The 24,552-nt window shown below is 34.5% G+C and overlaps 2 protein-coding genes across 5 annotated transcripts in view; one reads left to right on the plus strand and one right to left on the minus strand.

Annotated features, from left to right (window-relative positions):
• CEP85L (centrosomal protein 85kDa-like) overlaps positions 1-24,552 on the plus strand; it is a 150,534-nt gene that overhangs the window by 62,552 nt on the left and 63,430 nt on the right. The window lies entirely within an intron of this gene.
• Positions 713-14,680, minus strand: PLN (phospholamban). 3 transcript variants are annotated; one of them, XR_827200.1, is made up of 4 exons: positions 14,501-14,680; positions 5,868-6,348; positions 2,434-3,178; positions 719-852 (listed from the first exon to the last, which is right to left on the minus strand). XR_827200.1 is itself a non-coding variant. In XM_010861803.1 (2 exons), the coding sequence occupies exon 2, from the start codon at positions 6,258-6,260 to the stop codon at positions 6,102-6,104; it is 159 nt and encodes a 52-aa protein (XP_010860105.1). In that variant the 5' UTR covers positions 6,261-6,348; positions 14,501-14,625; the 3' UTR covers positions 3,834-6,101. The 3 variants fall into 3 exon arrangements, 1 of the variants encoding a protein (XP_010860105.1); XR_827199.1 differs by having other exon boundaries at positions 713-3,178; positions 14,501-14,641; XM_010861803.1 differs by lacking the exons at positions 719-852; positions 2,434-3,178 and having other exon boundaries at positions 3,834-6,348; positions 14,501-14,625.

Genomic DNA, 24,552 nt, shown 5'->3' on the forward strand with positions numbered 1-24,552 from the left:
AACATCCATCACCATACTTAGCTACAGAATTTTTTCCCTTGTAATAAATAAGATCTACTCTTAGTAACTTTCAAATATGCAATACAGTATTATTAGCTGCAGTCACTATACTATATGTTATATCCCTGTGATTTATTTATAACTGAGGGTTTGTACCTTTTGATCGCCTTCATCCATTTTACTCACCCTCCAGCCTGTGCCACTGGCAACCATCCATCTGTTCTCTTTATATGAGTGTAATTTTTTTGTTTGCTTTTTTAAAAAACATAATTTGTCTTTCTCTGGGTGACTAATTTCACTTGGCATAATGCTGTCAGGATCCATTCATGTTGCCACAAATGGCAAGATTTCCTTCGTTTTATGTGAATGTTCTAGCGTGTGTGTGTGTGTGTGTGTGTGTGTGGAGAGAGAGAGACAGAGCACGTTTTCTTTTTTCATTCATCTATTGATGGATACTTAGGTTGCTTTCATGTCTTGGCCATTCTTGTAAAACTGAACATAAGGTTGCATATATATCTTTTCAAGTTTGTCTTTTCTTTTTCTTCAGATGAATACCGTGGAATTACTAGGTCATAGATAGGGTAGCTCTCTGATTTTTTTGAGGAACCTCCGTACTCTTTTCCATAGTGGGTGTGCCAGTTTACTTTCCCACCAACATGTATAAGGTTTCTTTTTTCTCCGCATTCTTACCAACACTTGTTATTTCTTGTCTTTCCGATAATAGCCATTCTAATGAGTATGAGGTGATAGCTCATCGTGATTTTGATTTGACTTTCCCTGATGACTAGTGGTGTTGAGTACCTTCTCATATATTTGTTCGCTGTGTATATGTTTCTTCAGAGCTTCTGCCATCTATAAAATGAGGAGGTGGAAATAAAGTCGTTGATAAAGCTTTGGCGGTGGTTGGTATGTATTCAGGTTTATAAAACATGCGCTTTTAAAAAAAATTGGGTTTTAAGATTTATTAATCATTTTAAGCAAACTACTGTATGATAATATGACATAAAAAGAAAAGTGTGTACTTCCTAATGTCACATGTAAATGTGTAAATTTCTTGATGTGAAAATGTCTTTTGTTCCAAGGTAATTGTCTGCAGCGCATTTTAACTGGGAAACCTATTGTCTATAGAATTTTTCATAAATCCTGTCATCCATTTTTTTCTTATTACCAGAGTTTTCTGAAACAAAGTGATTTCATCGAAAATTGCAGAATTTCCCTGGAGTAAAAACTTAAAATTACTAATAAAAAATAATGAAGATTAAAGGAATATATTCTATGAAAGAATAAGGAAATCACTTATCTAGTAACGTCACAAATCTGAGCACAGCCCCAAAACATACACATAACCTAATGTGCTCCATTCACAGGAGAGCCCTTAACACCTGCTCTGCGCTTTCTTTACTCTTATTTTGAACATAGTTCTTATCATCTTGATTATATATATTTAAACTGCATAACCAAACAGATGTATCATGATGTTTGAATAACAAATCATAAAAGAGCAGTTTAACCAGATTTATTGTGATTTATCTGTTCAAGCAGTTGAAAGATAGGAAACCTAATTTATCAAATGCTGTCATATTTTAGTTCTCGAGTGCTTGTGGTTATAGGAAAACAGGGATTGGATAGTTGTTTCTCCAGCTGGTGTCTTTACACAGAACTGGAATAACCTGGGATGGTTGGGGGAGGGGACTGAATGTTTTGCTCCAACCTGAAGTAGGTGCCATAGAGAGGTAACTGAGAAGCTTGAGTGAATTTCAGAGAATAAGTACTAATTTCATTCCTTCCATTCTGTTGGGAGGATCCTCTTCAGTAATCAAAGTTTTCCCCAACCTTGAAGCAATGCAGAGAATGGGTAGGTAGCTTGGAGGTGCTTTGTGGAGCAAACTTATTTTTAAATATTCTTGGTGCATGGTAGAGGAAGAAGGTGAAAAGGGACAAAATTTGCATGTGCTTGGAGAGTCCTACTTTTAGATTAACCTTTAGGATGGTCTCTTTATAGTGCTTAAAGTTTAAGCTCAAAGTTTCATAGTAGAAAGGTGAAACCAGGTAAAGAAAACCTAGATACTTTAACTGAAATGTTTGACAACTTCTCTTCTAATTCTCCTGGACTGTTATAGAAGAAAACAATCTTCAATACCTTCTCCTTGGAGCTTGCAAATATCTTTCTTTTAAAGTTCTCATCTTTCTTGTTTCTTAGGTCTCTTTAAAACATTGACTTCTTTTTAGTCTAATTTTTGTATAAAGGGAAGAGCCTTAATAATAATTATTCCATTGATAAATTGTGAGAATGTGATTTTCAATGACAACTGATTGTCACTGTGAAGAAAAAACAAAACATTTTACAGCTAAGAAAAGGAATTTGGCTGAGAGTCACAATCTAACATCACCATAAATTTATCTAGAACTTTTGTAGCTGTCAGAATGTTTTACCTCATTTGATGCTCAGAGCCTCCTTCCTCCTTTTACTCCCTCAAAAGATTAGTATTGCGACATGAAAGTGTTTCTCTTCTTAGAACTCAGTCCTGAACATCTACTGAGCCAGCCTCACAGTCTTATTTGCATGGTGTTCCTTGTTTCTCATAGTTCCTTACTAAATTAGCTAGAATACAGGTGGTGTAGAACTCGGAAGCATTTCCCCTTGTGAATGAAGAGAGGCATCGGGTGTCCTTAGGTGTCCTTAGGATATAGGTCTCCATGTACAATGTCCACCATAGTCTTTGGTTCTTTCCTCTGCTCTACATTAGCCGCTCTCTTCCCACCTTTGCCTAAAGCTGTTTAACCCTACAAAAACTGTGACGTAAGAGGAAAACAAACAGCAGACTCTTGTCTTCTCTGGAAAGACTGTGTCCCTTTCTAAGCCCCTTTTGCATTTCTTTTTGGGGGATGGGGAGAGGGGTGGGAAGGAAATGGAGGATGCATATTTCTACATACAACACGATCCATTGAATCCCTGTAAGCTCACAGTGGATCTTCCAGACAGAAGTGAAGGAGTGGTCTCTTATTGACAAAGTAGCTCTGCTCTTCTCTTATATTCTGTAGGATGTTTCTGAGTACTGTGTTGCAGACATTAAAAAGAAGAAGATAAAATTTTGTGCTTGTTTTAAACAAGGAAGGGCTTGATCATCCAGGATATTGACACCTAATGATTTCAACGTATTTTACTGGAAGATTTCTCCTGTGTAAATGAAAAATATAAATATTTAGTAGAATGACTTAAATGACTTGGTTTTTGTCTTAACATGACATAAGAATGGTTTATTTTTAATGTGAGAGCATTTTGTGTATTCTATTACATTTTCTGAAAAGAAAGTTTTCTTATTTTTATTTTTTTTGCACCCTGTTTTTTTTTCTTTTACTGTTTAAGATAATTTTACATAACTATATTGAAAGATGTGAAAATTTCGACACTCTCAACAAATAGAGTATGACATTATGACATTCACTAGGTAACTAAAATGCATAATTGATTTTTGTTATACATGTTTTAATGAATAAAATTATTAATGTGTTTGACTTTTTCCAAGCCATCATCTTTTCTATATAGTATTGGCACATAATCTTTAGACATTTTAAAGTGTGCTATTACTTAGAAGAGCAAATTGTTTTGAAATTTTACTGTTTTCTCAGTATGCCAGAAGACTCAAAAATAATCAAAGGATAAATAATTTCTAGCTAGTAGGAAATTCATTGTTTTATGTCTGTCTGCCCTCTTGTGTCTCTACTAGGAAAATCTTGATCTTATTTGGGGAAAGTTACTGAAAACAGCTTACAAAATCAAAACTCCTTATAGATAGATTGTTTTATAGTCATATCAATCATGAGCAATTTCACTGAGTTCAAGAAGGTTCATTTTAATGTAGGTGATTTGAATTAAATAAACATTTTGAACCAAATAATATAAAAGGCAACATTAAACATTTAAAAAATAGTTCCGTTTTGGTTCCCTGTAAAGTAAGGTTAGAATTTGAGCATTTGGTATATAAGTTTTTAAAATACATAATTCATTGTATCTTACTCTTTACAGATTATGATAAACAGAATAAATAAGTTCCATTTTAAGAATGAGTATTTATTTTACAATATAATCTGAGTTACAGTATTCTGTAATCCTTAAGGTTTTAATTTCTATTAAAGGCAGAATGAACAACAAAACAATTCTTATTTCTGTTTGACTTTGGAAAAGCTCCATAACCTCACAGTTTATGATTTAAAGTTGATGTTTGTAATGAACAACATAATGAAAAGGCTAGAACCTATTATTTCAAAATTTCCACTTGTTTTTAGGATCATTGCAGCTAATTAATTATAGAACTTGGTTACTTTTTGCCTGGGTAATTATTGACACCAGTGAAGTGAATGCGTTAATTACTTCTTGTTTATAAGCTCTTCTGGTTGATATTAGGGATATCTGATCCATAGTGAGACTTAAGAAATCCCTCTCTCAGTATGAAACCTCTGTTCTCAGATATCAGTGAACCAACATTATCCCCCTTTCTATCTCTAGTACCTCTCAGGGATTTAAAAAAAACAGTAATATTTCTTTCATTATTTTGTTAGTAGCATTTGTGTTACAAGCCATAGTCAAGATTGACTTTTCCAATTTTTTTTTTTTACCATATTTTGGCAAATTTTATAGTAAATTATGTCTATTCCTTTAATAATTACTATATTGGTAGTATGTCTTTAACTGTAGTAAAAATTGTTGAATTATGTAATATAGGTGTAAACTGTTTTAGACTTAATTTTAAACTAAGTCAATGTACCAAATTTTTGTGAATGTATTTTCCAAACCAGCTTTTGCTTCTGTTTTATGAGTTGTTTGAAGAAATTTTTAAATGACCAGTTTTTGCTTCTATTGTTCTATGAGTAGTTGGAAGATATTTTTAAATGAAGAGGAACTTGAAATGTATTCAGCAAGAAAATCATTGTAGATTAGTGTTGCTGGTTAGTGTAGTAGAGTGGCCTACCTCATAGGTGTTTACAACCTGGTTGATAGATTAAGAAAAATAGCTATACCTTATCATGAACAGTAGTGGGATAAAAATTTTACTTTAAAATTTAAGAATTTGTTGATTTTGGAGAGAGAGTTAAAATTTTCATTTTCTGATGCTCGAAGTAATATTTTTTCTTTTATTCTTTTGCTTGCTTACAATGAGCGTGAGATTAAAATAGAAGACAACCTGGAGAATCATTCTAATCTTAAAATTTTATGATTCCAGTGGCAAGTTATGTGCTCTAACTCAAGTAATTAGCTATAGTGCTTTAAAGGGAGAGGTTCTATTCTACTAGTGTATTAGTAATTATGGCTAATCACACTGTCAGATGTTAAATTAGCCAACAGTTCTTGTCTATTGATCATAAAGTCCTGGTGAGAACAGATTATGGTTTACCTGCACATATTAAAATCCGGTAATTCTTTGAGAAGATTAGTTGTTTTATTATCTAAGGGTATGGTCTTGCTTGTTTTTACTCGATTCTCATAAACTTAAAATATTAGGGTATTGTAGAAAAAGTATAATTTCTGTTTTAGAGTGTAGGGTCCGATAGAGTTACTATGGAGACTTCTGTATGATGATAAACAAGATAACAGATATGAGGGGTATTTCAAACGATATTTCATTTGAATGATTATGTTGATATACTTGGTGAGGACCTGAAAAATACTCAATAAATCATCCAAGAGGCTTTTACAGTACAATATAAATTATATTTATCCCAAAGTGTGAAGCTGATGCTCTCTATATGAAGTGAACTTATTAGCAGTGCAGTTTCAAAACTAAACTCCTAGTTCATCCTTAGGAAAGATTTGGGATGGAAACTTAAGGTCTGTTTAGAAAATTAGCAGTTACATTATGCACACTTACATTATAGTCACTTTAAAGTTAATTTTTGAAAATAAAGCCTTTCTTATGTTTACAACATCCAGCAGATGAATACGTTTGCTAACAATTTGCTCTGTTCCAAATCTTGACCTTTTCACAAAGAAATTCTTCTATTTAGGAAGTGGTCTCTTATATAGTATTGTTTCCCCTTCTTCATGGGATGACAGATTTTAAGCAGATGGTGGTAAGTGGCAGCACTGGGATTGCAGCAGAACTTCAGAGAAGCATCACGATGATGCAGATCAGCAAGAGACATATTAAGATGAGACAGAAATTGATAAATAGGTTCTGGAGATTTTGACGTGCTTGTTGAGGCATTTCAATGGTTGAAGCTCTTCTTATAGCAGAGCGAGTGAGGTACTGGACTTTATCCATGGTACCAGGAAGGCAGGGAGCCCGGAGTTTCAAATGCTCAAGAGAAAGATAAAAAGCTGCCAGCCAAGTGCGTCTTCTTTTTGGTAGCCTGGAATGTAAAAGTAGTAAATGGTTTAGGATCATAGGTGTGACCTATCCTCTGAACAGGTAAAACACTGTTCTGTGTTAATCCTTCTTCGTCAACCTAATTTGTATTTACAACATCAAATACCTCTATAGTCTTTGTGTATTGCTCAGGCTCTGTCTTTTTTGGTGATGGTACCATCATATCTTATATTTGGGGTATAGTAACTTCAGTCTTTGGAGAAGGCAGTGGCACCCCACTCCAGTACTCTTGCCTGGAAAATCCCATGGACTGAGGAGCCTGGTAGGCTGCAGTCCATGGGGTTGCTGAGGGTCGGACACGACTGAGCGACTTCACTTTGACTTTTCACTTTCATGCATTGGAGAAGGCAATGGCAACCCACCCCAGTGTTCTTGCCTGGAGAATCCCAGGGACGGGTGGGCTGCCGTCTCTGGGATCGCACAGAGTCGGACATGACTGAAGCGATTTAGCAGCAGCAGCAGCAGCAACTTCAGTCTTGGCCTCCTCCTCTCAAAATGACTGGAAGTATAGTTTGGTTAGGATGCAGCTTGTCTTGGGCTACCTTGGGCCAAAGTTCTTATGTGTTATTTCATTAAGACTATTTTCTCTGTGAGCACAGTTGTTCTGAGCATCAGTGTATAAATAGCTCCAGAGCAAACTTTATAAAAAGAAATGCATGCAATAAATTATTCTACAGATGTTGACTTCACTCCAAAATAAAATAGTTCAATGAGAAGTGTTTTACCAGAACTATAGATTGAAATGTTTCTCATTTGTTTTGACGATTTTATAGCTTTGTAAAATATACTACTTTAAGTAGCGTTTTAACAGGATGATACTAAGTACTAAAGATTGTCAGACTCAGAAGGCATAGTAATAAAATTATCATTGTCTCACTGTCTACTACGCATAGTTGCCATTTGCAAAGGGCCTATACTTACGAACAGTGTTTGCATTTGCTTTCTTTCAGAGCTCCCACAAGCTGTTCTGCCTAATTAATTAATTATTTGCTGCCTGATCATTACCTGTGCTGATTAATAAACAAAATAAAACTTAAAACAGTACATCATTGTAGAAAATTAGGTATATTCAGTAGATTAAAAATTAGCTGTAAGTTAAGTGCCCAGAGGTAATAGTTTGGCAATATTTGTTGTCAGTCAGGATACTTCTGTGTATTTTGAAATAAGAAAAATTAGAAATGAAATTTTAAAAAGTCATAATTAACTGCCAGAGATAATAACTGTTAACATTTCTTGATACATCTCTGCTGATCAAGATATTACTGCCTTAGCCCAGCTGCCTGGTTTCATTTTCTCCCTAGTGGTTGTACATCTCATGAAGACCCATCTCAGTCTTCAGCTGTATTTTGCAAGAGAGACTAGTGCTGAAGAAGAGGGAAGAACTGAAAGAATGAGAAAGGATCTTTAGGCCTGATCTTTAGATTAGGTTAGAACTCATTTACTGTTGCAAAGACACCACGTGATACACAGTGGTTGGTTGGATTCTGTACAGTTTCAGCACTTCAGCTTGGCTCCATTGGCTGAAGACCCTGTGGTCTCCTTCATAGACTAGCCTGTAGTGAGGAGATCCAAATAAAGAAATAAAGGGTTTTTCTTTTGTTCTTTAAGAAAAAAGTTCTTTAAATTGTTTCAGCTTATATTTGCTTATTATAGATGTAGTGGGTTTCTACTGTTGGGTAATTGTGGAGAAGATTATTACTTTTTTATATAAACTTGACTGGTCTCTTTATATAACAGAGCACAACCTAGAAGACTATAAAGAATTAGCGTTGGTAGTTCCTATCTGAACTTAATTTTTATGAAGCTTTAGGACTTAAATGGTGTACAAGCCCTGAATTTTAAAGTTATTGTGAGATACAGCATGGAAAAGGAAGAGCAAGCCAGTTCATCATGAAGTCACTCCCCTCCCCTGACACCGGGGAGCGACACTTTAGTCACATGAAACGTGTCACCTTTCCATAAATACTTCATTCCCTTTTATGATTGTCTTTTGCACATGTTTTTCTGGCTCTGCCTGGAATGTCTCCCCTCCCCCAGCCTCTACCTTTGATTCTTTGCCAGGCAAACTTCAGTTAATCCTTAAGGTCCAGTTTAAATATCACTTCCTAATGAAACCTTCCATTACTCATTAAGGCAGGATTGGTTATCACCTCCGTTGGGTTTTAGTAGGGCTCTAGTGCTGCCTGTATCAAGATGTGGCTAGCGGGCTGTGCTGTAATGTTGATTTGCATGCCTGTTCCCCCTTCTAGACTTCCTGTTCATGAGTATAAAAATTCACGGGCTTACTTTGTATTCTAGTGCTTAAGTGCAAAATGAGTACCATTTGAATAAATCAGTGAAGCTGAACGGTGATTTATTTTGATTTACTTTAATATTTTTAGAAAATTTTTAATGATCAAAGATAGTGCTTTGATTAACAGATGAACCATTTAGGTCATAGAATTTGATAAACATAATGTCCAGTATTCTTCTCAAGTCTCTTTACAGATGAGGAAAGTGAGGCTTAGAATATTTACTTTAGAAATTAAAACTTAAATAAACTATTGTTAGTGACTAACAGAATTAACCTGAACTGAACTTTGTACAAGTGGGTATTTGGTGTTTATGAAATACAAAGAGGTTTGTCCTGAAGAAATGAGCTATCCGATGATGATGAATAATGGATAGACTTAAAAGATGATCTCATAATACTTCAGCCAAGTATTGTCAGAAAAGTTCCTGGAGACAAATTGGGTATAAAGGAGACCACCAAAAATACTGTCTTGTTTCTTGTCAAACTTAGAAATATGTTATAATTCTAAATAGTCACTTTATAACCTTATGCTAAAACCAAAACAAATCTTGTTTACGTGCTGAAATGTTAAGCTTTGTGCTTGCAGTATTTTGGGCCCAGTTCTATTTGACGGTGGTACGGTCTGAAATGTGTTGAGTCCTAATTCTGCTGAACTTCCAAAATGTATATGATAGTAATTAAGCCAGAATTTGTCCCTACCAGATGGGGCTTCCGGTTGTAAGTTGAGAATTGAAAAGCTGTGTGTGGGAACAGCACAGCCCTATTTTTAAAGCTGTCTGTGACCTTCACTCCATCATAATTTATGGCATGGTTGTCAGGTGTTTTATTCTTTTTCCTCCTCTCTGCACACAGTCATCCTGTGAGTTTAGAACTCCTGTAGTCTTTTTTTTTTTCCCTTCCTTTTCTTAGAGCTAAGCTGTGAATGCAGCAGTATTTGGTGGAAGAAAGAGAGAACAAACTACAACTCTAATCTTTCAGCATTTACCATGTGTTATGTTAGGCCACATTTTGGGTCAGCTTCGGCAGCAGTTCTCACTTTGTAGTGAGTTCTATTTCTTAAGGTAACATCAGATGCATTCTTGTGCAAAAGGAACCTTAATAGACCTTTGAAAACTTTTTGGTGTCTGCATTAGGTTTTGCTTACAATTGATACTTTGATGTTATAAATGCTGAACAGTAATTCCCACCTGTAATTTAAGCACTTCAGTGCTTTGCAGAATTTACTGAACTTCAGTTTTTTTCAGTACTCCCTCTGCTGAAACCATGAATTCTTTAAATTCTTTGTGGCATTCAGAATTTTGCTTCCCTTTAATTTTTGTCTGCTTGTTTATGCGTTTAGTGAAATAAACATGGGGATATTTTGTGAGTAACTTCAAGTAATACACATCTAAGACTATCGTCTGATAGATAATTTTTTGAAAAATTTTTCCCATTAAATTGATTCAGAAGATTAGAATTCTCTATAGGTTTGAGTTACAGGATTTGTCTGTATTAGGATTATTGGAGGGTTTTATTTTTCCCCTACTCTGCAGTCATTTTTGCACATAATCCAGAAGCGATTGTGTATGCATCTTTGTTGTTGTTGTTGAATTAAATCAGACCAGTTCATCTTTAGATTTGTCATCAATTAGTTGGCATCCACAAGTTCACTTTGGTTGGATCTCTTTTCTTTTGAGATTGCCTAGTGCTTTGGCTCAGATGGTAAAGCATCTGCCTACGATGCAGGAGACCCGGGTTCGATTCCTGGGTGGGGAAGATCGCCTGGAGAAGGAAATGGCAACCCACTCCAGTACTCTCGCCTGGAAAATCCCACGGACGGAGGAGCCTGGTGGGCTACAGTCCATGGGGTCGCAAAGAGTCGGACACGACTGAGTGACTTCCCTAGTGCTAATAAAAGGCAATGGCACCCCACTCCAGTACGCTTGCCTGGAAAATCCCATGGACGGAGGAGCCTGGTAGGCTGCAGTCCATGAGGTCACTAAGAGTTGGACACGACTGAGCGACTTCCTTTGACTTTTCACTTTCCTGCATTGGAGAAGGAAATGGCAACCCACTCCAGTGTTCTTGCCTGGAGAATCCCAGGGACGGGGGAGCCTCGTGGGCTGCCGTCTATGGGGTCGCACAGAGTCGGACACGACTGAAGCGACTTAGCAGCAGCAGCAGCAGTGCTAATAAACTTGGAAGTTGTATTAGAAGTTATTTTGTAACAGCAACTTCCCAGAACTTTGTTGGTCCACAGTGGCTATTTGAAAGAGTCTTCAAACTGCTTCTGCCTGGTTATGAAACGAATTGTGTAAACATAAAAATCAACATATCCTCAACCCCTAGATCGATCTCATAATGAAATGTTTCCCTTGTTCAAAGCCCTGCCTTTAGGGAACTTCATTAAACAGCAGCGTAGAGATTTTTCTCTTTGAAATTAGCAGATTGCTGTTGCCAATCTGTAGGCTTGTCTTTAGTATCTGTTCGTTATGTTAAAATTAATTTATTTGCAATTAAAATACTCTTTAACCTTCAGATTCTTCTTTGGGGGGAAAAGCATGTGGGGAGGAAGTTTTAAGGAAAATGAATGCCAGTTAAATGTACCCCCACTAATGAGTAAGTTGGTCCCCTCTCTCCACCCTTTTTGGGAAAAACCTGTAGGTGAAATGCATTTACAAAGCACTAGAGGTCCTCAGTTGACTACAAGTATACTGGGATGGAGCTGTACACCCAGGCCTCATTTTGTTGTGTTTATTTGGTGCTGCATGCTTCAGAATTATGTAGGATAAGAATATTGATGGACTATTTCTGAAAATGTTCAAAAAGATACATACTATCTCATTTAGTTGATTGTAATTTATAAGCATCACTTACTTGACTTCTAACCTTTAGATTTTCTTCTTTGCTGGTATGATCAGTACTGTGTTAATTCTTACTTTTAGATGAAAGTGATTTTTCATAGCATAAATAAAGCAAGATTCCTCTGTTCAAGCACTGCAGAACAAATAGGCTTGAATATTTTAAATGGTATGACGTGGGGAGGTCAGAAATGAAACCGAGGAAAGCTAAGAATTTAGTATGAAACTGGAATAAAATATGCAAGTGTGGTTTCTGTGTATGCAAATATTCTCCTATCTCTAATTAATTAGTGAGATTAAGAAACAATATCAATATGTAACCAAACGCAATTTTGGGGAAAGTTTTGAGGAGAAATTAACCTGCGTTTTCGATATCAAAGCTAAATAGATTAAAGACATGAGTATTTTAGCAATGAAACAAAAAGAAACTTTGATTATTCTTGTTACTGTTCTTTAAGGTCTGTGCCAGTTATTTTGAATTTTGTCTTCCAAGATGTTTCGCTTAATAATTGAGGGACATCTATAAGTATTATATCCCTAGCTTTTAAAATGATCAGGAGAATATTATAAAGGTGATTAAGGACATCATGCCTCAGGCATAAATTTAACTTTAAATGAAATGGAGTGGTTTTAAATTAAAATAGAAGTTGTATCCCCTAACTTTGCCTTTTGGAGTGCCATATAGTATTTGAGGACTTGGAGTTCATTTTGTTTTGCCAGTGTCGTGATTTATTTTTAAGCCGTTGATCAGTGGATGAGATGTGTGTGGTGTAGAGTCTTAAAATCTTGGCTCTTGCCAAGGCGCCACCATTTCCTAGCTCTCTGACCTTGGGCAATTCACCTTTTTGCATCTGTTTCCTAAACTGTAAAATAGAGATGGAGTGTCAAACATTTGGGAATTAAGAGGATCAAATGAAATATTTGTGGATGGTACATTTAGAAAATTGTTAAAGAAGAAGGAAGCTTTAATTAACTGTTTCTAGGATTGGTAAGAAGTATACAGTCTAACTTAGATACTCTAATTTTTACTTAAAACTTTAATACATTACATAATTAATATTTTACCTAGTATATTAAAATTGGGGGAACTATTTTGTTCATTCAAATATTCTTCTAATTAGTGAGATTAAGAAATAATATGTAACCAAATGCAATTTTTCTGGAACATTATTTTCCTTTATGTCCACTGGAATACTGTTAAAATAATTTTGATGTTTGAGTTTTAGGAAATCATAGTGACACGACTCTGCTTACTTAAGCAAAGTACTCTAGCTCTTACCTGTGTTTTTAAAACTCACTCAGTTTTTCACAATTTAAACATATTTCACATTTCTCCTACTTTATTTCATCAGACTTATTTTTTAGCACTTAGTTTTAAACTGCATGAAACAAAGACAGTATTTAAATTTCACCTTATGAAAGAGATGAACTAGTTAGGACATAGTGTTTGACACCATGTGTAAAATTTGGGTCACAGTCACTAACTATGTAATTTCTGTTAATCTGGACACATGAAGGATAACTTTAGTAGAATTTCTGCTCTTTCTAGAAATTATCAACTTTGTGGAGCAATTATGTAATGTGAAATTTTGGTACTATAAAAGAACTCATGAACATCTCATTTGAAGTGTGAGAATGTTATTTGATGGATATTTGAGTAAAAATGTACAAATCTGCTCAAGTAACACACCTACACTGAGTGACTCTTGAGTAATATCAAAGGAAAAATGTTTTATGAATATGAGGACACTTAGAGGCACTTGACAAAAACGAAAGGCATGCTTGTAGATGCCTTAAGGAAAGCTGCTTATGGAATTATGCAAAGTTCTTATCTCTTAAAAGCAGTAGAGTTAACGTTTGTCTTAAGAACTTAGAATTCTAGAATTAAATTTTATTTTGACATATATAAAAATAAAACTAATGAAATAAAATCAATGCAGTATCCTTTATGCCCTGACTAGAAGTTAAGAATGAAAACACATTTTGTATATTAAATTAAGAATCTAGAGTGGAAAAGAATATAAGCAGAAGTTATAAAATTTATGATGGCATCTCCATTCCTGTGCATTTTTTTCATACTGCTCCCCACCTTCTAAATGCCAGAGAGGAAACACTGGAGGACAGTAACTTAATAAAAATATATTCATTAATAGGCACAATAAACATTCATTTCAAATTCACTCAAATGAGATTCTTAGGAATACATGTACTACCAAAATAACAAGCGTATGGCAATTATTTTTAAAATAAATTAATGTTCTGTAACTTTAGAATTTTACATATTTTTGACGAGTGTTTTGAAATGTCCAAAGTCTTAGTTTGTGATTTAATATTGAATTTAATATAAATAAATCGATTTATTGAAAGCTTTTTTTTAATAGAAGTAGACTAGACTTTGTAAAAGTAGTTTGTGATATATTTCTTAAACTCTACTTTGTTAATATTCACTGTAAAGAATCAGAATAATATTGGAGTAGTCATGCCACTAATGTGCCTCTTGTACAGTCACACAACTGTTCATAAAATTCTGGATGTAAGTAGACCAGTCCCACCCTACTTCTCAACAGAGTAACACATAGCAAAATGAAATCGTTATTTTTGCATAGAGAAATCAAATCACCACTAGCACCAAACATGGTAACATAATTGAAAGATTTTAATTGGCAGAAATTTAACAGCAAAGCTTCATACTGAAGCTTCATAATGTTAGCTTGTAACAAGATAATAATTTTTGAACAGCAAAATAAAAGTGAAAGTTAAATCAAAATGACAAACCAATAACCAAGATCAAAGATGAATGCTACCTTTATGATTTCTAAGTTGTCTTATTCTTACTATCACTGCTCAGATAAACATTTATTTAGAAATTAAGCTTTATGTCAGTCAGACATTTTATTATTTAAATTTGAACTGAAACTTAGAAAATATGATTAACTCTTTTTTAAAAGTTCAGTAAGTTTCAGTTCTAGAAAGTGCCATAATCGATGTAATCTGTTTCTTACCTTGGCTGTTGTGACGATCACAATATAGAATACTGTGGGTTACATGAAGTGTTATCCGACGTTTAGCTGGAAAGTTTTCTGACTGTTACCAGAGTTATGGGAACAATTGAAGTAGGTGGAGGAGAAAAAGTGTTCCAGGGAGGTCTTATGATGTCACACAGGAATTCTGAAGTTATGATTGGTTAACCATAGTCTTATCACAGCCAAACATTTTAGAATGTCATTTATCTTAACCTTAGGTATGGAAAGGTCATTAACACTTTGTGCCTCATTTTTTTGTTTTTAACTTTAAAAAGCATGTGGGAGATAAGTGAAAAAGTTCAGAGTGGTAGAAAGCTCTTTTTTAAAGGTTCATGCATCTTCAGCTCAGAAGTAATTGTAATCTGAGGGTGATAATGTTAAAGAACTAAAATTGTTAAAATAATAGGAATTTTAATAGAGTGAGAATAATAATACTGCCTTAAGCCAAACAGCTTTCATTGAGTTGTTGTTGCTATACTGAAGCTTCATAATGTTAGCTTGTAACAAGATAATAATTAAATTGCCACAGAATCAAATTTCCTATTTTTTCCCAACTTATTCTTTTCTCATACCTATTTGTATATGGGGGAGAGAGTATGTGTGAGAAAGCCAGAATGAGAAATCTGATTTTGGTTTTAAAAAATTAGCTTTATCTTATAGTTAAAGTAAGAACCAAGAAATGTAGTTAGTTCACTTTTGTTTTCTCAATTAGTGCTCTAAAAATAGCAATGTATTTACGAACATTAATTCTCATTTTTTAAACTGATAGATATCACCCCAAGAAAAGTTGTTGTTTTCAAATTTAAGTATTTAGGTTTTTTAACCAGCTGCAGTAAATTGCCATAAAATCTTACTAAAATTCCAGTAAGCTGATAGTATCAGGAGTAACTTTCTAGCCAAAAAGATGTAATCCCACAAAACTGATCAATGGCATCCTAGTTAATGCTACTTTATTGACGATAGATGTGCATGTGTCTGGAAATTTAAGTAGTATTTCTAAAATGGTGTGCCTCACTTAATGCAGTAGTTGTTTTCCTGAAATTTACTATGTAAATGAAATTTTAGTAAATGAAATGATCTTTTGAACTTCTGAGAACAGAAAAGAATTCCTTTGACAAACCAGGCATCGTTTTCCTGTCCCCCACCCCCCAATTTTTTTGTTTATATATTAGATTAACTTAAAATCACCACTCCTCCAAATTCTGATTCTTAAATCTCGACTGTAATTCTGGAGAAGCTACTTGTTATTTTTAATTTTTAAAATGCTTATAGCAAAGTGAACTCAGCCTGCTTCACTTTCTTATGGGTAACTAAAATCTTTTGCAGCAGCTGCTTATGTGTCCTTAAATGGAGATGATTTTGGCTTCTTCCAAAGAAAGATAAATCCTTTGCTAAAACAAATCTCTTGTTATTTAAAGAATCGGCTAAAACTATCAGAGAAATAATGTTCAGCAAAGGCCCTCTGTGAACATTGCTAAGGGAAAATTTTACAGCTTAAAAGGAAAACCCGAAATTAAGTAAATTGCATGAACGTTTGACATTTTGCTCAGTACTATTCAAGCATTTTTTCTTTCAGTCCTTACATAATAAGGATCTCTGGTTATTATCAATTGCCAGTGATTACTGACATTCAAAACCTAGGGACTTGAAATACAACCCTAACATGACTTATAGTAATTTGTCAAATATGACAAAGCTGCTAAGTGACAGATGGTTCAGATTTGGACCTCTTTAGTTATAATTCTCTGGTAGGTTGGCATGTTAGAGGGGGAAGCTATAGTGTAACATGGATATGCATTCCAGAGAGTAGCATTTATTAACTAAGAAACTATAAGATGGAAATAGATGAATTATTAAAAACAAACTAATTTTAGCAAGTCTGCTTTAAGTTTGCCTACACATTCATTTGAAAATGAACCTTAGAGGATAGATCATTGTGTGAGTGCCTCTAGTTCTAAGAAAATAGTATTAGTAATACTTAACTTGTATAAAGTAAGAAACTACCACAGACTGAATAAAATATTGCCTAGGTATTTTACATGTTGGCAGATTTGCTCAAAAAGCCTATATAGGTTGACACACACACACGTACACCCAGAAGGATATTAACAAAGTGTGTGTGTGTTTAGAGTTGGAAAGAGGAGATAAAAATCTACTTTTTAGATGTGTGCAAGAGTGGGGAGCTTCTGTGTCTACCGTTTTTCTTTGGTTTAGCTGCTATTGCTGCAGCTGATCATCATTGTTAGTCTAAACAGAGCTCTATAAAGTGTTACATCTTCCTTTTGGGCTGATTGCCTAAACAGAAAGTTGTATACTAGGAGCGTTGGTGAACTACAGAATAATCAGTAGGTATTTCCTCAGAAATTCCACTGTGATGGTCTAGAAAGTGTTTTTAGAGGTGCTTTGTCAGAATCTTCATTTGGGGTCAGACTATAGTCTGAATCCGTTTTTGGTATATATGACCTTATACAAACTTCTTTAAGCTGCCTTATCTGTGGGATGCGTTTGTCGTGAGGATTTTCCTAAGATGAAATATGTATATAATGACTTAGAGATCTTTCAACACAGTGTCCATTTAGTGTTAGTACTTATTTTCCTTTTGAAGATGATTCTTACAGCCCAAGGGTAGAGTTCAGTGCCCTTTGAACTTGGATAGGAAACATGTTAAAGATCTTTATTTTTACTAAATTCTGAATGAGATTTAGCCTTTCCTCAGTTGTATGTTTACTGTCACTATAGTAGTCTTAGATAATTTCATATAGAACAGTTGGAGGGATATAGCTTGAAATACTATTCATATTCATACCACTTGAAATTATGCAATTAAGCTGTCTGTAAATATTGTTATTTAATGCATTAATAAAGAAGAACAGAAAAGAAAAAAGGAAATAAAGCAGAAATATTACAACATAAATTTGTTTTTTTTTTAATATTTATTTTGGTGAAATTTCTTTTTTAATGTATGTTTCTCATTTTTTCAAGTTTTATTTTAAAACAGTTCTGAATTTACAGAATTAGTGCAAGTATATGGACAGAGGAGCCTGGTGGGCTTGCAGTCCATGGGGTCGCAAAGAGTCGGGCACAACTGAGAACTAACACTTACTTACTTACTGTAGTGTAGTGTAAACCCCACACCTGGCCTCCGCTGTTGTTGACGTATCCGACACAAGTCTGGTACATTTATCACAACAGGTGTACCAGTGTTGATACTTTATTTTAAGGAAACCCATTTTTTCAGTTTTCCCTGGTGTTCCTTTTCTTTTCCAGGATTTCCCCAGGACACCAGATTACGTTGAGTAGTCATGTCTCCTTTGGTCCCCTTGGTTGTGACAGTTTCTTACAGAGCGTCCACAGGTGGGACTTGTCTGATGTTTTTCTCGTGGTGAGGCCGGTTGATGTGTTTTCGAGAGGAAGATCAGAGAGGTAGAGTACCATTCTCAGCACATACCAAGTGTACATGCCTATCGGCATGACTTACCAGTGCTGTTAACCTGGACCACCTGGCTGGAGTGACGCATTCGTCAAGCTTCTCCATGGCAAAGTTACTCTTTCCCTCTCCTTCCTTCTTTTACTTTCCAGAAGAAAGTTACTGTACACAGCCCACAGTTATGCTTCCCTACCTTAGGAGTGGAGTGTCTATAAAAATTACTTGATATTCTGTGTATTTTATGATATAAAAACACAAAAACGGATCAGTCAGCTTCAGCCATCTGCCAGAAAAAGTCCATGGCACAGAAAATTAAGAAGTCCTGTGCTGGAGGCAGTTTCTGTCTTTGTATGGGGCAGCCCTTTTTGGAAAGAAGACTGACAGGCTGAAACCAAGATCTCCCAGTCTGCTTTTTTAAGCCCTGCTTTTCCAGCTTGTCTCTTATCACATTCCTTTGTATCCTGTGCCCTGGCCCTGTACAGCTGCCTGCAGCTATTTGAACAAGCTATTGTTCTATTTTAAGCCTCCTCACTTTTTGTAGGAATGCCCTCCTCACTAACCTGTGTCCCCATTAAAGCACTGTTTCAATTTACGTCTTCTGTGCAGCCCTCTCTTTCTTATGATAAACACTTTTGCATGTACCCCTATAATTATCTATCTCATTGTATTGTGTTTAGAAATGTATCTGCCTAAAGTAAATTGCAAGCTCTGCTGATCCAATAACTCATGTTTATAACCTCTTTATTCCTTATAGTATTATTACCTAGTATAGCACCTTGCTCATAGCAGTTCTTATAGATACTGATTGAATGGATGATTGGATGAGTGAATTAATAATGGAGGAACCAGGAAAGATTGCATGGTGGTACTGAATGATTCTGCAGAAGTCTTTTAGGCAGTTAAAAAAAACAAAACATAAATTTTAAAGCTCATTGTGGGGGAAGAAAATAATTGGGAGAGATTGGGGATAAGAGTACAGTAATTGAGAAAATAACTTTCTTGTCATTTAAAAATGATGTAAATATATTTATAGAGTAAGAGTGAGGGAACGTTGAAGTATAAGCCTATACTTGCTAAATTTGAATCTATATATAAATTTTTTAAAAAATTTTATTTACTGTGCTCATTTGATTCATAATAATTCATGGTGATTTATATGCTCTTAACATTGCAAAGCCTGCTTTTATGTAATTACTAGTTTTATTAGTTTTAATTTTATTTTAATAGTTAAAAAAATAAGCACCTCTACATTTACCACCTAAACAAAAGCCAAATTTTTAAAAATATTTTTTTAACGTGGACCATTTTAAAAATCTTTATTGAATTTGTTACAGTATTGCTTCTGTTTTATGTTTTGCTTTTTTGGCCACGAGGCATGTGGGATCTTAGTTTACCCAACCAGGGATCAAACCCACACCCCTTGATTTGGAAGGCAAAGTCTTAACCACTGTGCCACCAAGAGAGTCCCCCCAAATTGGGCTATTAACGTATACCTAAATAGTTATATGATCTTGCCCATATTCCCCCTGTTTTCTCCTCCCAGGTAAATGATTAGTCTGATTCCTAGGTTAATTTCTTTACATTTGTTTTTATAGTTTTGTGGCATTTTTAATTTGGTATTCTTTAAAAGTTTGTGTTTTTTTTGAGATTTTACTTTGTTTAAAGGAAATTACGATGTATAAAGCGAGTCCCAGGTGGCTTAGTGGTAAAGAATCGGCCTGCAATGCAGGAGCCGTAGGAGACGCAGGTTCGATGCCTGGGTTGGGAAGATCCCCTGGAGTAGGAAATGGTAACCCACTCCAGTATTCTTACCTGGAAAGTTCCATGGATGGAGGAGCCTGGCAGGCTACAGTCCATGGAGTCTCAAAGAGTCAGACATAACTGAGCACACACACACATGATGTATAAAATCTTTTACACTGAGTGTTTAAACTCTAAGTTGTGGTGTGTGGAAGCAAAAGACCTTTCTAGGTAGACCTGTTTTTTTTTTTTTTTTCCTTCTGGAAACTTTTTGACAAGAAAATTTAAGTTGTGACAGAATTAAAGCATTTTAATACTTAAATGTGTAATACAGTAAAATGCAAGTTTTGAATAAATTTTTGTGATACTTGAAAGAAAAGGAGCTTTTCTGGGTTAGACTCCCAGGATTTTACTTAAGTCGTAAGGATTTTGTTCTGTTGAAAGTTTGAGAAATTACTGCTTTAAATTTTAAAGCTACCTAAAGAAGAATTTGTTGAAAAGACATCTAAGAGCAAAAATGATAAGAATAGTAGTCTATGACTTAGGGAATGGGAAAGTGCCTAAAATCATAGAGAAGGGAGGATAGGAGTTATTCATCAAGTTGGTTAAAAAAAAGACCAATACTAAAGTAACTTATAAAACTTAAGAAGATAGATTTTAACTTATAAAACTTAAAGGAAGGTAGATTTTGCTTTAGAAATTGACATGTCAGATGCTTGAAGGCTAAACCTTTTTTTTTTTTAATAAATGCTGAACTCTGGACAGACTCTTGCCTTATTAAATATTAATAACCCAATTAGGAAAGGGGAAGAATTTGACATCAAGAGAAGCCAGTTAGTTTAAAGGAAGTGCTTGTCATGTAGGTTCGCAGAATTTGGGAGAAATTTATGAAGCACACTCCAAGTGATGGAAAGAAATGCTGTAGCATGCTCTGTGGCTTTTTAAGGAATTTGTCTATCAGTAAACAAGTAATGTACAGATAAACATTTAACATTTGGAAGTTAACCACTAGTGCAAGATAACACTAGGAGGACAAGAAAATTCAGGATTGAGAGTCAAATTAGCACCCATATGATTTCTAAGAGAGCTGCATATTTTATACAAAAGAAGTTGACAGAACTGAAGCCAAAAGAAGAAATGGAAAATCTCATTCACACACATACACATAACAGCCAGTTTAACAACAGAAGGCGACCCTCGAGTCTCCAGATACTTGCTTCAGAACTCTGTAGACCATGAGGTTATTCCAATCCAATTCAAAGATTTGTAGATCCCGGCGTATCCCACCCCCGTTACATTCATTATCTTTTGCTCTACACCCCAGTGCTTGAGCTCCTTGATTCCTGGTCTCTTTGTTGGCATCATTATTTGTCATCCAAAATGGAAATTTGGGACTGATCCTTGTTTCTGTCTTCTCACAGACTCTGGTCCACTAGGAAATCAAATGCAGATTGCCGATTCGAAATCTCTGTTCCCATGGCCTCATCAGCTCTCCTCTGAGCTTTTATATAACCTACTCTCTTGACCCTCTCCTGTTCTTTACTCTGATATCCAAGTTGCCTTCTCATGGGTAAATTTGGTTCTCACATGCTGAGAACTTTTCTTTATTATCACCATGTCCCTCAAAATTAAAAACCCAAATTTTACAGCCATTGCATACAGAGGTTTTTCCTAATTTGGTGTTGTCATCTCCTCCTAACTGACTGTATTTGACAACTCTGCCATTTGTGAGTTTTATTTCTTCTATCTGGAATCTATTCCTTTCTTTCTTGACTTTATTATTCAAAAATGTGTAGGGAGAAGCCTGTTTGTTTGTTCTTAATTTTTAATTGCGTAAGTATTAAGTATCTCTTACAATTCAGGAAACTCAGATAAATCAGAAGTTGGAGGGGTACTTAATATGGTTTTTAGGTATTTATTTTTTCTTTGCATGCATTTCATGAATGGGGGCTGATTTATTTTTTCTTTACTCCTCATACTACTTATCCCATAGAAGTTAAGGTTAATGGATATTTAAAATATTTTTTGCCATTACAAATGAGCTTGTAAAGGGCTAAGTCAAAGGAAGTTATGGAATACAAATGCAAGTGACCCTTGAATTTTTAGCATAGATGCATTCTTGAAAAGGTTATGTAAAATGGATTTTAATATGTAGAAATCGTGTTTATCTTATAAAGCAAGAGATGTCCCAGCAGAAAAGATTAATAAGCACAACTTTCTAATGTGCAGATGTTAAGTTTTTATCAGCAGTTTAATGCATTGAGAATTGTACCTGTTGTACACTGTTTTGATATATCGCAGTGAATCTGTACTTCCTCCTTAACCCATCTCCAGATTAAAAGCTTATATAGCACAGCAAAAGGATGTGAACATGTCATCTGCTGTTTTCATTTGCCCTTGAGTTGGTCAGAGGAAGTGAGTAGGTTCCAGGGCCAGCTGTTAGCATTAAGATCAAGAGCATACTTTTGGCAAATTTGGTTGTTCAGGCTTCCCTGTTAAAGTATTCATTTTTATAGGTTTATTGCTTAGTTGGGGCCATAGATATCTGAAGAGTTGATTGTTGACTCCAGCATTACTATGTCAGTTTTAAAAATCTAACTTGAAAACATAACATATCTAAAAATTCAGTGTTTGGATTATTATGAACCTGGGTGCTGAATGTGTGAGAATCAAAAAGTGCTCTTGAGACTTTACACGTACAGAATAGAAGTACAACATAGTCACTGAAGACTTTTTTCCCCAAATGTATGTCTAAAATGCAAACTAAAATTAGTTATATAGATTACTCAAAGATTACCTGGGTCTGAGAGAAATGAGGCTGAGCCTCAAGGTTTGGAAAGCATCATTTTTATTCAAATGTAAGTCTGTTGATTAATCTTTGAACTATGATCTTTAGAGTGTGTATACATATCTTTTTTATTATATATATCATTGCTATAAAAATGTTAATAGAGGTTTTAAGTAATGATAATTTCAGGGATGGTAACCTTTTGAAGTTTGTAAATTTTTAGATTGCTTAATATTTAGCAAATATTACCAGATTCTGTGTTGTGTACCAAGAGTTTTAAAAGAATAAGGCCGGGCTTATCAGGATACAGACTAAACTGGGATAGGAAGCACTGTCATAAGTACTGTCATAATACTCTTAATTGCAATACCTGTCTGTGCTGTTCAAAACAACTTTGGATTTTTTTGAAAACTGAGAAACATCCTTGAGGGATCATCGTTAGTCATTCTCTTTTTGTTGATTGTGTGCTATGGTCTAGGGAATGAACTAGACTCTGGGCATTTACCACAAAAATTTTAAAAAATCTCTAACATTGCTGGTGCTGATACTTTTTAGAAAAATACGTGAAGGCATGTTTAAATTGAGCAGCAGTCAACTTGCCTGTCTAAACTCTCAACAGTTTCTCTGAGATTACCCATTGTTGACTCTTGGAATATATATTAAAAAAAAACAACAGTGTTTTAACATATGAAAGAAGAAAGTGCTTAATGGCCCTTAACTGCACTGTCAGAAAAGAAAAAAAGTAGTATATGTATGCCAAGCAAAGTCAGTTAATCCCAGTTGATGTAAAGTAGAAGCCGACTCCCTGTCTTCTCACAAGATAACCATCATTCATAAATTCCTTTTGTATCCTTCTAGAAAAATTCTAGATAACATTTTTAAATAATGTAGGCAGTACTTTGGCCCCAAAACACATTTATTATTTTATACTTTTCTTTTACCTCTCAGTGGTACAATATGATAAAAAAATTGATAAGACATATTTTGGTAATCTGCTTTTAAAAATAAGTGGAATATGTCAGTGCTCATACTACCGCTTTGTTTTAGTAGACTCTGGCTCTGTAATCTAAGTTTGTTATCCTTAAGTAATTATGCAAAAGGTTTGGAAAATAACTGCATTCTCTTTTTTTACAGGTGAAATACATTGTTACATTTGAATACTTAAGCACTTCCACTCTCAATCTTCTGATTGATTTGCTTAGGGAAAATGGTTCGCTCCTCAATCTTGGATATATCATTTACCCCTTCACTTTTGTGTTACAACTGTAATGAGATCATGTTTCATGCGTAGATCATTCCTTTGTTGGCATTTTTAAAAAACATGCTGATGCTAACAAAGATTATACATCAACCAGATTGATTTTTCAGAGGAAAAATGTCTTTTCCTCCAAAAGAAGAATTAAATTAATAGTAACTTAAGCTGTGTAGCATGGTGGAAATCAGTAACACTTTTACAGTTCTATTTTCATATACATGTACTTTTAAGATATAAAATGTAGCTATGTATTCCTCTCATCAGTTTCTTTTTATCATTTTTTAGAGTCTTTCACCCTTGAAGTAACTTGATATATTTGTATTGTTATTTCAGTAAAGCATATCAAGATGGCAAAAATAGCATCATAGAATTAATAATATAGACAAAGAAATAGTGAGATCATTAAAACCTCAGTTCCTTCTGTAATTTTAACTTCAAGAGTCATGATGCAGACTTTTGTTTATAATTAGTCACTCTGATAAAAAGTTTATGGATAGAATTTTTTATATGATTTGTTTTTATTTTTTAGAGAAATATGTAGTAATGCATTCCATAAATAATAACATGGGCTTAAAGATAGAATTTTTTTTATTTTATGCACATTCTTTTAGTAATAATACAATATGTAAGATACAGATTTTGTTGTAATGATAGTTCTGTAATCCATGTTTTTCATTCTCTTTGAATAAAAACTCTAAATTCTACATAATTTGTAACTTATTTTCATCTATATTGTTGAGCTTTGTGAATTTACCTTTGGGTGAGGTATCCTGATATTTTTAACAAAAAGCACTCGTAGAGTATCTCTTCAGATAGATTAT

The sequence above is a fragment of the Bison bison genome, unplaced genomic scaffold (genome assembly GCF_000754665.1).
Source record: "Bison bison bison isolate TAMUID 2011002044 unplaced genomic scaffold, Bison_UMD1.0 scf7180017864473, whole genome shotgun sequence".
Lineage (NCBI taxonomy): Eukaryota > Metazoa > Chordata > Mammalia > Artiodactyla > Bovidae > Bison > Bison bison.

What these genes read in the sequence shown, in the direction of transcription:
- PLN (XM_010861803.1), bottom strand. Translation starts at nt 6,260, where the DNA reads ATGGATAAAGTCCAGTACCTCACTCGCTCTGCTATAAGAAGAGCTTCA.